Source organism: Colossoma macropomum, unplaced genomic scaffold (assembly GCF_904425465.1).
Source record: "Colossoma macropomum unplaced genomic scaffold, Colossoma_macropomum, whole genome shotgun sequence".
Taxonomy (NCBI): Eukaryota; Metazoa; Chordata; class Actinopteri; order Characiformes; family Serrasalmidae; genus Colossoma; species Colossoma macropomum.
Genome location: NW_023494803.1, coordinates 4,164,238 through 4,179,214, shown reverse-complemented (window position 1 = coordinate 4,179,214; position 14,977 = coordinate 4,164,238). Strand labels below are relative to the sequence as shown.

At 37.8% G+C, this 14,977-nt stretch overlaps 2 protein-coding genes across 5 annotated transcripts in view; both read left to right on the top strand.

The window, feature by feature from the left end:
- The window catches only part of ltbp1 (latent transforming growth factor beta binding protein 1), a 229,208-nt gene extending 222,137 nt beyond the window's left edge, over positions 1-7,071 (top strand). For all 3 annotated transcript variants that reach the window (XM_036592702.1, XM_036592701.1, XM_036592703.1), the window contains 2 exons: positions 4,601-4,753; positions 6,666-7,071. In XM_036592702.1, coding sequence (XP_036448595.1) covers positions 4,601-4,753; positions 6,666-6,847 — 335 coding nt within the window. In that variant the 3' untranslated portion in view covers positions 6,848-7,071. The remainder of the gene's footprint in view (positions 1-4,600; positions 4,754-6,665) is intronic.
- Positions 7,072-12,070: 4,999 nt separating this feature from the next.
- rasgrp3 (RAS guanyl releasing protein 3 (calcium and DAG-regulated)) overlaps positions 12,071-14,977 on the top strand; it is a 119,625-nt gene continuing 116,718 nt past the window's right edge. The window contains exon 1 of one of the 2 annotated variants that reach the window (XM_036592618.1): positions 12,071-12,361. The gene's annotated coding sequence lies outside the window, so the exon portion shown is untranslated. The remainder of the gene's footprint in view (positions 12,362-14,977) is intronic. The other variant, XM_036592620.1, reaches the window with a different exon arrangement.

Below are 14,977 nucleotides of genomic sequence, written 5' to 3'. Positions count from 1 at the left end.
AGCCAAGCTTTTGCTGTAGCTGACACTGATTTAACTACGTGAGGAGGTAACTCTCAAAGAGAGGCTAGTAGCTGCTCCAAAACGGCTGTATCCACAGTAAATGTGTAACGGTTACGGCTTTGTAAACACGTTATCAGAATTTTTTTTTTTTAAAAAGGGGATTACCATCCACTAAGAGTGTTTTAACCTGTTTACTGTACCCTGTGCATCAAAACCAAATAAAAACAAACAAGGAGAGCAAATAACACAATATATACAACATTATAGCTCAGCTAGTCCTTTCTCAATATCGTTCCACAAGTTTATTCAGTCTTTGGGTCCTTAAAAGCAAAAGAATTGGATAGCTCTCACTGGGGTAATTGTCCTTTGACTCTATTCTTTATCCTAGTCCAGTCTATGAATCCTGTATATCTTGAAGTTGAGGGAAAGTCCGAATTGCAGTGGTCCCCGTTCTGAGTCGATGTGAGCCAAATGTAAAGATGAAAGCTGAGTCCAAACGAATTGTGTGTTGAGCTTATCCCCAGGGTCCATATGATAAACGCCAGTTGTTGGAAAGGTGAGCAACAAGAGAAAGAAACAAAACAAAAACAAACAAGAAGAAAAAGAAAACAGCACAAAACTTCACATGAATAGAACATACACAAAGATTGGCAGAATATACTTTCAATTAAACAACAGCAAACTTACATTGAGTGTACGAACCCACAGGTACCCCAAACAGGGGTCTTCATCAGATTGTTTTCCTAACTATGTCCCTCTTATCCCCCCTTTCCCCCCTTTCCCCCTTCCCCCCTCTGATGGCAGCTCTAGTTTAAACTCTGACATTTGAAGCCTGTAATGTGCTTTACTGTGAATGTTTTAGTGTTTCAGTAAATCCTTCAGTAAATACTTCAACTTGAAGCCTCACTCTGAACACTGGAGGAGGCTTTAGTACAGTACGATTCACTTTACTTAGAGCGGGCAAATACGACTTATGAGCTCTTATAATTTGTTATGATCAGTACTTATAATGTATTATGTCAACAATTCATAATGCATAATAAACATGGCTATAACGTATAATGCATTTTTATAAATATTTATAGCTATGTTTATAATGCCTTATGAATGCATTATAACATGTTATGAATGTGTTTATAGATCCTTACAAAGGTGACATTCATAGAAATTGTTGCTGGAAAACTCCAAACCCATTGACTCTAAACCTAACTGAAGAACTCCATTGAGTTCTGTTGAAGTGTGAGTCAAGAGCGTTTCTGTTCTTTTATTAATTGCAGGGAAACTTGTCAAAACTATTGTCTCTAATAATCCACCATACTACTCTGTGTTCCTTTAAGGCTCTGAGAAGCTTACTGCACAGTGGTAACTGCATCTATATTACTTCAACGCTCTCTGTTCCAACTATAATGAGTTCCACAGCGATACTAGAAGCTGTCATCTAGAACTGAAACAGAAGGCAGCAGAATCCAATTGTCTTTGACACAGTGGCACAGATTCAAACCCTCTTCACGTGTAAAATTGCCCGGCCGCTGTTTTTGGGTCATTGCTATGCAGCTATGTGATTGGCTTGAATAAAATGACACACATATCCGAAATATTCTGCCTCTTCCCAAGAAGGAGAAGACTTAAACAGCTTTCGGAGATACGAGTCCATGCCTGGCAGTTGGGGTTTGCACCTGAACGAATGCTAAAAAAAGAGGGTGATAAATGGTAATTATGGTAATTAAAGTTAGCATAATCACAGTTGATTATTGCAAAGGTCTGATTTATACAGATTTTTCGTAATAGTAGCATCTTTGTGTGAAACATTCTCTTAAGACGAAACGGATGCAAATCAGGCTTCAGCTATGCGCAGCATTCTGCTGCCATCATGTGGTCATGGGTGTCATAACTTAGCCCAGAGGAGGATGGGTTCGCCCTTTTCAGTCTTGGTTCCTTTCTTCTTTCCTGACACTGATGGACCTCAGCTTGCCAATTAAAGGAGAATTCCACCTATTTTAAAATTATTCTGTGTAGTTAAATGGATGTAAGATGTAACCAAAGTCATTCAGAGTGTTTTGATGTGAAGCGCTCCATTCTGGAGAAGCCTACTGAGTCAGAATTGTTCACAGTGCAGATAGGAACCAGACATCTAAGGAGTTTAATGCATCTAAAAGCTCCCCCACAGGAAGTAATTACATGAAATGGTTACAAATACGCTGCCTGATGCCTGAGATATTGTTTTTTACGAAAGTTTTGTGGTAAGATTTTAAAATATTTTTTTTGAAATTTTGAAAAATCTTTGGAATTCCCCTTTAAGGGCCTGAAACCACATTTCTGCAACGCTGCTTTGGTTGTAAAGTGCTATATAAATAAAACTGAAGTGAATTTATTAGGTCAGAATAGCAGACCGTGCTGTAACAGCCTTTTCCGTACTTCTTGTACCTGTTTGATAAGAATACTTTTACAGTAGTGTTTTATTTAATGTTGCAAGCAACAGAGAAAACATGCTCATTTATTAAGAGTATTTTTTAAGATAGGGACATTTTGTAAGATTTGACAAGCATTATTGATGAAGTGGGGCGACATGGTGGTGCTGTCACCTCACAGCAAGAAGGGCCTGGGTTCAGTTCCCCAGCTGGGCGACCAGGGTCGTTTCCTCCCACACTCCAAAGACATGCAGTGAGGACAGTTGGACACGCTAAATTGACCCTAGGTGTGTGTGATTGTATATGTCTGTGTGTTTGCCTTGCGATGGACTGGCAACCCGTCCAGGGTGTTTCCTGCCTACCGCCCAGGGACCGCTGAGATAGGCTCCAGCACCACCCATGACCCAAAAGGATAAGCGGTTTAGAAAATGTTTGTTTGTATTTATAAAGCAATTTATCTTTGACGTTTAAAGGAACGGTTTGGCAAAAATCAAATGTGCACAGGTTTTCTAGTTATCCCAGATATGGTTGATCAGCCAAGACATGTTGGTGTCTAAATTTTGCTTCTTTGGTTTAGCACTGGAGCTACAAGGCTAATGTAGCTAAGAAATCAGGTCAAGAGTCACCCAAATCTTTTTCGTACAAACATCCCCAGAACCTCTCTTAACCTGCCAGAAACTGTATCCAGGTCCTCATTATGGTCATGCAGACTTGTCAATGTGGTTTAGGACACAGTTTAAGTTACTGTGAGCTTTAAAAGATAGCTAAACCTCACAGTGTAGCCGAGCACTGCAAGCAGCCTCCTTAGACAACAGGTGCTCTGATCAATGCTATTGATTTCTGCCGTTTGTATTTATGAATGTATATGGGTCATTCTACAGGAACGTCCACTTTTCCGTCTCTCCATAGGAGTCACTGGTGTTACCGATCCTCATTGGTGTTACACATAATAAAGGAAACACCAGAGACATTTTTAATGAACAATGCGTTTTACAAAATATCTGCTACAGAGCATCAAACCACATGTTGTCAATCATGGAATATCCACTAAAATATGTCATTTAATCCGTTTGTTTTCTGTTTTTTCACAATTACCTCAGAATAAAGTCGGTCACACCAGTAACTTCAGCTAAAAGCTTCATATGAAATCATGAGCTAAATGAGAAAATCTCTGATAACTGAAAGACACAGTGGACTCACCATGTGCTTTTCTTCATAGATCCTCAGAAAACAGGTAAAAGGAAGTCGAGTGATGTCATCAGTGTGATTTTCGTTTCAAAATAAGAGATTTTTTGTTATGCGGTAACACCAGTGACACGACTCCTGGGGTTGACAACTTTCATTATATATTTTATAATATTTATTTGGCATTTATTTTCTTTGTCATTTAATTTATTCATGTAATTCCATATTCATGTGTAGATTATTGAAGTTAAAATTGCAGAAAAACGTGTTTTTTTTTCTTCAAAATATGGCCTCAGCCTTCACACATGACTGTGGGGATGAGCTCTTCTGTGGCGCTTGGAATTCTAGATAACTGATTTAAAAACTAATATTGCGAAATTGAGGCTCAAGAAGGTGTAATTGTTAAAATAACAGTGTTTTATTTTAAAATATAAATAAACTGTAAACCTAACATGTTTTTCAAGTGTAATATATCTGTAAACACTAGGGACACAAAAGTGGACGTTTCTGTAGAATGACCCATATCTTCAGTTTGAACATGTAAGAGTAACATTTAATGCAAGAATTGCCAGAAACTGTAAGTGTAATCAGTGTGTGTAGGCAGGCTAAGAAGAATCAAAATTTGGCACAACACCCATGTCTAAATTGGCTGACCACAGCATTCAGCTCCACTGTCATGAATCACACTGTGTCCTAAACCACATCAGCAAGTCTGTGCAACCTTAATAAAGACCTGGATGAGAGAAGCTGAGAAGCTGAGAGGCTGAGAGAAGTTTTGAGGATGTATTTGCAGAAAAAATTTGGGTGACTATTGAATTCTGGTATTAGCGACGTTGGCATCGTAGCTCCAACGTTAAACTAAAGAAGCAGAATTTGGACACCAAACATCCATTCAACTCCATCTAGGCTGAGTGGAGAAACCGTTCTGTTAACAGTGTCTAATATTAAACTGTTTATGGTTAATATTTAACAAATTAATTTAATAACTGAATCTGTTCTGCCCCCAGCTGGTCGGTATGATGCGTTTGAAGGCTTGCGGGCCGAGGAGTGCGGTGTGCTGAACGGCTGTGAGAACGGACGCTGTGTGAGGGTGCAGGAGGGCTACACCTGCGACTGCTTTGATGGATACACACTCGACCTGTCTCGAATGGCCTGCGTCGGTAAGTGAAAACGCTCTAGAGACAGAACTGAGCTCAGCAGTTCTAGGGTACTTTACAGGGGTTTGGTACGGACAGTTTTAGTTAGAACTCAAAAACGCTAGCCAGTACATGACTCGCTAACACAGCTTTGAACAGCTGTACACACAGAAGATCATCATATTTTAATTAAAACATAGAAGGTTTACTTTATTGCAGAAAATCTGTGATTCAGTCGTGACAGTTCTTAATGTTACCCACCGATTTTCAGACGTTTGGACACATTTACTTCAAAACAATGAGCTCTATCTGCTCATCATGTGGCCATGAGGGGCAGGGATGCAGCCCTGCTTCCTGCTCTAAAATGCAGGGTGTGGCTAAAATAAGGCTCCGCCTATGGACTAAAACTCTTGGTGTTTCTGTACTGACATAAAAACGTGAGACAGCATTTTTTGAATAGGTTTTTTAGAATAATATTAAATTCATGATGAATCTAAATCTTTCAACTTCACTTTAAAAGAAATAAAAAGGATATGCATTATTTTCGCAGGTGTAAATTTAGGGGTTTGGGTTTGGGACAGACATCTGCAAATAGACAGTATAAATAGGTTTAAATAGATCATAATGAAATTGTAAATATATAAAGTCTTAATGCTTAATTGTTTTATTAAATACTTTATTTACTGTGGGACTGTGGTTTGAACTTATTCTGAACTTTTGCACACATTTAATGTTTTCCTTTTGTCAAATATGTTTATTCATCAAATAAGCAGGAATTGTGTGTTAAAATGTGCAGAGGTGTAACATATATTAGAGTCCAAAGGTGAATCCCTTACCATATCATGACTTATTATTAACTTAAAAAAAAAGAACACAAAATGCAGTCTGTGTAAAAGTTATGACACATTTGATTTTCTATACTTTATTTGTTTATTTTTTGATGTTTTTTTCCAATTTGTTAAACTCAGAAAAATAGAAATTGTGCGCTAAAATTAGCAGAAAAATGCCATATTTAATTTCTCTGTAGTGGATGTGTAACTTATTTTCACAAAGAAAATAAACAAAATTTGTTCAAACTTTTGCATATATCATTACTGTCATAAGAAAAACAAGTATCTCTGAAATAGTAACTTTGCAGGAGAAGGCAAAAATGTCCTTGACTGCTAATGTAAGTTAAAGTAAGTAAAAAGTTTTAATCCAAGTGATTTTTGGAGCATTTCAATTGGTCCATTTATGTATGTATATATCTATCTATATGTGTGTGTGTGTATAAATATATATATATATATATATATATATATATATTTGTGTGTGTGTGTGTATAAAGTATTTGTACATTCAAGTCAAATTACATCTGAACATCTCACCCCTTCCCCAAACTTCCTGCCATCTGACGTCCACTCAGAATGTCGTTATTGCCAAATGTACAGTTGTCCTGTATTTTACAGATGCAAAATCATGAAACATAGTGTGACTTTTGCATAAAAACTAATAAAAGAAAAAATAAACTAGAATAATAATAACAACTTAAATATTGTATAATAATAATAATAATAATAATAATAATAATATAATAATATTATATATAATATTGTAAATATACTCAACATATTCACAGGTGGAATATCAAGGTGCTGACTCAATATCCTCCAAAAATTTCTGAAACAAGTTCCATATGTTGTTAAAAATCTCGTGAACTAGTTATTTGCAAATACTTCAGTATGTGCTAATCAGACATTTTTTGTTGCATATATTAGACAGAGGTCTACCATTGTGTACACTGTGTGTGTATATGTATATAATGTTACATATGTGTACATACAGATGTAACCTGTATATTATATATTTTATGCTATATAGCTAAATATATAGGTCAGTTTTTTTGTACTATAGCCTTCACAATTGCTTTCTCAAGTCATGCACTTTTTTCTTCCAGATGTGAACGAATGCTCAGAACTCAACAAGCGCATGTCACTGTGCAAAAACGCCAAGTGCATCAACACACCGGGCTCGTATAAATGCCAGTGCCTTCCCGGCTACACGCAGTCTGACCAGCCCAACTACTGCGTCCCCAGCCAGCAGAGTGCAGCGCCCGCAGTCCGCACTGCGACCGAGTGACCAGCAGAGGGCGCCACAAACACTACAAACACTCTTATTTAATCAAAGCCCATATACTCTGCACTGTATGACTTATAAAAAATCACAAAAACAAAACAGCAACAAAAATTTCTTACTTGAGATGAAGATAAATTTAACATGCTATCTTATGGTGCGACGGCGAGAGAAAAACAGAACTGTATAAAATTGTACGTTTTTATTGTCTGTCTATGTAAGTTTGGTTTATTTTGTCATCGTCTGTTATTAAATTTAGAAGGAGTTTTTTAAATGTGCTCTGAGGAATTTTTGTTCTTCGGGCACGAAAACGACAAACCCTATGAACTGACAGCTGGGGGATAATCTGCTTTATTTACCCAGTCCGAGACGCCACCACGGCGGAGAGGCCGCGTGAGCCTTCCTCTTCTCTTCTCGTCCTTCTCCTCTCTCTCTCTGTCTGGCTCCACTCGTTCATCCATCGTTTTTGCTTTCTCTCACCTTGCTTTTCTTCTAGCACTTCGTTCTTATCTTCTCTTGACCCTTTCTCTCGCACCATGTCACTTGATCTTTAATAACAGTGCATATCAGAGTATAACACACATTCACACACACACAGAACAGAATGTCTGTTTTTTTTGCATTAACACGTCGTAATTGAAATAAGCTTTTTTTAAACTAGGTCTTTTGTATTAATGATAAAAGCGAGCTACTTCTGTGTCTGGGACAACAATCCTTTTTTGTATTTCCTACGTGTTCGTCTGCCCTGTGGAACAGGCATAGTTCCATATTTATCAGCTTCTGGAGAAAGAAACCTGACCTGGAATTAGACGTTGTGTTTAACGGTAAAAACCGACTCCAGGTCAGATTTCTCCCTCTGCAAGTCTTGATAAATTTGGCCCACTTTTCCCTCTGCTGAAATGTCTGTATTCTTTCTGCCAAAAAAAAGAGAAACTCAGAGCGTAAGAATAAATGAAGTGCCTTTATCTGTTTTTTTTCCATCATTTTTTTAGAACCGAAAAACCGTTCACTGCCTTCGACCGCGATGGCGAAAAAGTCTTGCCAGGTTGCAAAGCTGCTGCTATGAAACAGCCGTGGGATTTTTTTTTTCTTTTATTTTGTACATTTAAACTGAAGAGTTTGATAAACAGTTTATGTATTTGTAATTTGTACATGAATAAATAGCTCTTGTATGATTATCCATATAATGTATATTAAAACTCTTTTAATAAATCACAAATTGTGATATTTACACAGGCTTCTTTGCGACTCACAGTTATTTTAATACTGATACATTTGATTACGCTTTGAAGGGGAATTCCACCACTTTTTTAAAATTTTGAATTCATTCAGTGATTGAGGTGAGTGGTTTGAGGTGAAGTTGTTCATTTGTAGAGAAACTTACAGGCTCTGATTTCTTTACAGTGGTGGTGATAGGAACACAAATATAGACATTTTATTTACTATCCAAAACCACCAGTGCACCTATATGTGTTTCTGACCACAGGACCACTGCTGACCTGATCTTTTTGGTCAGTCATCACTGAACTTTATGAAATATTCAGCAAGTAAACTTTAAACTTGTATTATTGATGCCTTCAGTGTCGAGGAATGTGATTATTATTGTTATTATAACACAAGTGCACCTATTTATTGGAGGTAAATAGCACAAGCCTGTTTTTGGTTGCACTGTTCTACACACATCACTTGTGAATTGGTGGAATTTCCCTTTATTGCTCATCATTGCTGTCCAGTGAAAAATAAGTATCTACAAAAAAGTAACTTTACAGGAGAGGGCAAAAACCGTCTTTACTTTCAATGTAAATTAATAGAAAACGTTTGTATTCTAAGCAATTTTGGAGCATTTCTATTGGTCCAATCATCATGAAAAAAATGAAGATACATGTTTTTGATTGGACAGCGACGATATGCAAATCAAACATAAAAGTAAATTATTATGTAAGTACTTAAATGGGAATTATATAATTATATAATTTTGCATAATTCAGTCATTGAGATGTCTACAACACAAATATAGTCATCTTATTTACTATCTAAAACCACCAGTGATCCTACACACACACACACACACACATCATCTAAACCGCTTATCCTTATGGGTCGCGGTGGGGTGCTGGAGCCTATCCCAGCTGTCAATGGGCAGGAGGCAGGATGCACCCTGGACAGGTCGCCAGTCCATCGCAGCAGATAGTCAGACACACATATTCTGATCCTACATGTCTTCTGAGTGTCGTATGTATTGTTGATAATGGTAAATAGTGGTAAATCTGAAAAATTACCTTTGGATCCGGGTTTGTTTTAGAGGCCGAAACCTTCTCAAAGCTGCAGGAACACAGTGACTGCATTTATAGGCACTCAATAATCTGATCTCTGCAGTTATCTGATTATTCAACAGTTGTGTAAACAGCATACTCTGATTTCTTAGATGGGAGAAATCCTGGATTTTAGCTCAGTAATCAGATTTCTCAGTGCATGTAAACTCTTACTCTGATTCCTTTCAGATTTCTCAGTCTGCGCATGTGTGAAAACAGTTGACGGCACCAGAAATAAGTGAGTAGCGTTGCTGCAAAACACATTCGGAGTGATGCTGAAACCAAATACATGCTTGACGAAATGAAGGATTTAAATATTCTTTATCTTCTAGATGATGTATGTTCATATTTTCAGGTAAAGTGGCGCGATGTTTTAAAAAAAGCTGCTGCATGAAGTTTGAGTTTATGACATGTCTTTATTGGCTGGTTGTAAAGCAGAAATCTGATTACTGTCCGACTCATAGACCCAGAGTTTTCCCATTACTTGATTACCCTAGAGCATGTAAAAGTGTTCATCGAATTACTGACAAAATCTGAATTTCTGCAGTTATCAGATTATTAAGTGTATGTAAACGCACTCATTGTCTCAGTGGTCAGGCAGCACATTCAGAACCATCCCATGTAATAACATTCAGTGAGTTTTTAGGATCTGGTTCCTATCACAACTGTGAACAATTCTGACTCGGTAAGTTTCTCTATAAAGAAGCATTTCACACTAAATCACTCTGAATTACTTTGTTTACATCTCAACCATTTAATTAGATGGAAATACAAAAAGACCCATGATTCTTTTTAAGTAATGAGAAACCCTCAAAGCTTTGATTATAAGACTTTATATAGCGGCAGGAACTGTTGATGCTTCTACATATTGCAGAATGTATTATTATGGAACGAGACACATTCTAAAGAAACTGGCCACTTTATTGGAAACCCCGATCTTACTGATGTACGGTTAGCGACTGTAGCCCACTACTCCTACCAGATGCCTGTCAGTGTCATTGATACACTGAGAATGATCCATTACCCAAGTAATATCTGGCCAACAGTGGTTCTGTGATCGCAAACTGACCATTGATGAATGAGGTATGAACCAATAGTGCAGCGGCCGTTGAGTCTGTGATTGTACTTCAATACAGTGTGGCTCATAAAGTGGCCACTGAATGCAAATAGAAGGAAGGGGTCTCTGATAAAGAGGGAATGGACTGAGTGTTGGTCATATCAGAGCTCACCCTGCATCCTCCTGTAACCTGCTTTGTTTTCTCAGCCACTCGCACATCCTGCTGAGGGAGTGTTTGTGCCTGGGTGAGCGCATGGGAACTTTTTCCACAGGTGCCGTAACCAGCATTACTTCCAGTTTAACACCTCAGCATGCCAGATGCCAGGGTCCAATCATGCTCCTGACCCAGCATACCGGCTGCTCGCTGACCCGTAATACAAACGCTGGGCCTTCTGCTATTCCAAACACCCATAACCTTTATCTACAGGTTTGGGGTCAATATAAGAGGCATCGTTTGGTCTATTTAGTAGCTTTTTCAGGACACCTGCTGAAGAATGTGTGAGTATTCAGAGTAATTGTAGTTTATTATTTACTTGGAAGACCTAAAGTGGACCATCAGGTTTAATGAGTAACTGAAAAACAATAGCCGTCATTCGCTCAGAGTGCTTATAGTAGTCTCCCTGGTCATCTTTGAGACATGGGCCCCTATTGCTTCCAGTTTTTATTAGTGTCCTTTTTTTTTACGGAGGATTTTTTTCAATTTTTTTTCAAAATGTCTACAAAATTAAATGGTGAAGATGTGAACAAAGTCATTCAAAGAGGTTTGGTATGATTTACTTGTATAATTGTTTACAGTGGTGGTGATAGGAACCAAACGTCTGAAGAGTTTAACGCCTCTAAAAGCTCACAGGTAGTTATTCCATGAAATGCTTACAAATATGCTGCCTGAGACATTGGTTTACGATAGTTTTGAGAGAAGAGTTTGGTGTAGAGAAACTTACAGACCCTTGTAAAAACAACGTATGCTTAAAGTTAATTGTATAAAGTGAACTACACTATAAATGCATTTAGAGGTACTAGTTATAAACTTTATAAAATTTTAAATATATATATGCTAGTGACCAGCATATTAACTTCACTTGCTGCTGACCAGCACAAAAAACACAACATATGCTGATGACCAGCCATGCTGGCCTATGCTGCTTAGTGTGGGTGGAGCTCATAAAAGAAAAGCAAAATAAGTGAAAAACAAAGTTTCAAAAATTGGGCTTATTTAAAGATCGAAAACGAGACCCCTAACAACCACGCAAGACCTGGTGGACCAAAAAAGTGCAACCATCAGATAAACAATGCTTTAGCTTTCATCTTTGGAAGGAAATACACACCTAATCTGAGCATTTCTCGAATAAAACCACAAAGATGTTGACTTCAGCATCACTGAATGTGTTTGAGATTTCTTGAATGGTGAGAAGCAGAAAATCTAACCAACTTCTAAGACTGAACTTTGGAGGTGTGGAGAAAATATCCCTGCAGTGTTCTTTGAAAAACTGAAAGCACGTCTCCTGAAAAGAATGGAAGCTGTAATAAAGGCAGAGAGTGGACACAATAAACACTTTATAAATATGTAGTTGTTGGGGCTTCTGTGTTATTTTCAGTTAAATATAAGTGTTCTGCTTTTTCCTGGTGCTGAAAAAGAGTAACTTGTCCTTAATGGAGGTTTTGACTGGAAATCAAATAAATGCAGGGTGGTCTCTGTCCAGTACTGTACTAATACTGCCCAGTATACAGAGACTGATGAGGTCATAGTGCTGTGTTTGTTAGCAGACAGAGAAGGACAAAAGAGGGGGACAGAGCCACTGATGGAGTGAAAGAGAGGAAACGAGGGGAGGGGCAGGGCGAGAGAGGAAGGAAAAGAGGCGGAGAAAAAGAGGGGGAGTGACAGAAAGGGAGAAAGAGGAGGGGGGAAGAAAGAGTGTGAGAAAGAGAGAGAGAGTGTGTGTAGAGACAGACAGAATCACATGCTCTCCTCTTGCACAGCACGGCTGCTGTTTGGCTCCAGTCTGATCTCATCTCCATGAAAAGTGTGTGAGAGAGAGTGTGTGTGAGTGAGTGTGTGAGTGAGTGAGAGTGAGTGTGTGTGGAAAGAACAAGCTTGGACTTAAACTGGACTGGACTGGACGTAAGCAAAGTGTCATAACAGTCAACAGCAAGGTAAGATATGTCTGTCTTTGAAACTGATGCCTTAATGCTATTATATACTGTATGGTGCTGTTTGTTTACTGATATATGCATGTTTTTTAGTATTATGGTGTAATATATATTGATAGTTGTACAGTTATATATACACATTCATATTACAATGCTAAAGTATACTGTATATGACAAATGATGCTGTTTGTGTAGTTATAACTATATATAATATAGTTATTACTATGGTATTGCATATTGTATATCACAAATGATGCTATTTGTAAAGTAATATATACATTTCTATTGATATAGAGTAGTACACGATACTGTGCAAAAGTCAGAAACCACCCGTGTCAAAACAGACAGTAAACCCTCAAAATCCTGCGCTTATTACATATTAAGGCTTATTATTCAGTAACTACAGGGACTTCAATGCAAACTGGTTGAGCTAGTCATAAGTTATAGAGGTGTGGGTCCTCTAGTGGGCACTAGTCATTTAATGATTAAGTACAAGTTATTTGTTTTTCAGTGTAACAGAAAATTAAACAGAAGCATTGACTATATATATATATTATATATATATATATATATATATATATATATATATATATATATATATATATATGTACTTTTAATGTAAGTCAATGGAACCAGACCTTTTTCCAGGTCATTTTGGGTCATTTCTTTTGGTCTTGTCCTCATGAAGTTGACACACAATGTAAAGGGACACAGGTATTTTCAAATTATGTCAATAACTGAAAAACGTCAAAAATGGAGATACGAGGTTCTGTTCCTACAGCAGCGATATGTTTTTGGGTCAATATTTTCGGCCTTCATTATTTTAAGGAGGCTTGCTTTCAGTTTTTCCACACCTCCACAGTTCAGTCTTAGAAGTTGGTTGCATTTTCTGCTTCTCACAATCCAAGTAATCCAAACACATTCAGTGTTGTTGTGGTCTGGATTCTGGTGTGGTCAGTCCATTGTTCTGTAAACACCAGAAGCCTCTTTGCTTGATTTGCAAATGTCTTTTTTTGGACAGAAACACTTGTTGATGTTTTCAGATCTGGGGCTTGAGTTTCTTCTCTGTCTCAAAGATGAAAGTACTGTTATCCGATGGGGGCAGTTTGGAGGGCCCACTTATCATCTTCCTTATCCAAGTGGATTATCTTACCTCTTCAGAAATATCTCATGAAGAACTTGTACTTAAAGGCTGTTTTGACTGGTAATGGAACAAGGACTGGTCTCTGACATTTGCACAGCACTGTACATCAAAATGGCACTGGTTGTAAAGTAGATTTAATAGCAGACCAGTTATTTGGACCAGTGGTCAGCTAGTCAAATGCTATAGACTAGAATAGCCATATGTGCTGATGTGTATTCCTATAGAGTTGCATATGCAGGCTTGTACTGGCCTAAGTTCCCATTTGAAATGTGCATTGAAACGTTTTTTGACTTGACCACTGTTTTGTTTGGGAGACCAGCCGAGGTCAAGCATCGAAACATTGTTTCTGTGTGAGGCAGACAGTAAAAGGCTCTCTATCAGTCCAGTGATAAAGATACCAGTGAGAACCTTACTGGTATGTGCATGAGTTATAATAAGACAGACAGTAATAGGCTCAGATATGTCAGTCTAGAAGGAACCGTAGTTAGCAACAAATCTTTAGCAGTGTTGCTTGTTACTTGAGTGTCTGGTTTAGTGTCTGACTGATGAGGTCAGTAGAGTCTGTTGCTGGGTGGGCTGCTGTCATTCACTGATGGATTTACATTTAAATGCACCTAAATAAACAATACTTGGTAGCACTTTAGAACCCTGCTACATAACATTGACATAACCGTGCCATAAACATGTCATACGCAGTCCCGGGTTGTCATGACAGATTATGTCCAGTAACATCAGTGTCATGTTACCATTGCTTGGCTGGCTTTACTTAGTAAAGCTTTCACTAGTTGCATGCTGTGAGTTGCCTGCGTCATAATTGACATGCAACTTCACAGTTGCTTCAAAATCAATGTTTTCTTTTTTTCATCTGCGTATTTTTTTCAGATGTCTTTGATCTTTATTTAAATATCTATATAATCTGTCATGTATTTATTCATGATTCTTTCATATCTGTTCAAAAAGTGCATGTCAAGTAGCCATTACTTTTATAACCTACCTGATGTCACGCTCATCCTGTCCTAGAATCATAATAAGTTCATCATGGACCACGTCTTCTTCTCCTCTTCTGTAAAAATGTTCACCCTCTGGATCCCAAATGAATCCGAGCCTTGTGTAAATTTAGGGGGAGTCAAGCGAGAAGAAAATCCATCTAGCAAAATCACATAAATCCCACTTACAGCTGGCTAACAATGAAGAATAAACACTACCACAAACAGCTGTCAGCATCAGCCGGCTAGTCAACGCAGATGTTTACGGAAATGTTAGCATAGAGGAACTCAGGTTTGTCATTATGGCTCAGAAAACTGAAAACAAATGAAAACCTACCAATGTCGATCATTTAAAACCACCCAAATAAACCATCCTCTGTTTTATTTTCTTGTCCACTGATCCTGTGAAATTGCTTTTTGAAAGTGTGTCATTCCACATAATCATGTGATGCGTTTTTGCCGTTTTTGACTGGCTGTTTCATGAAACTT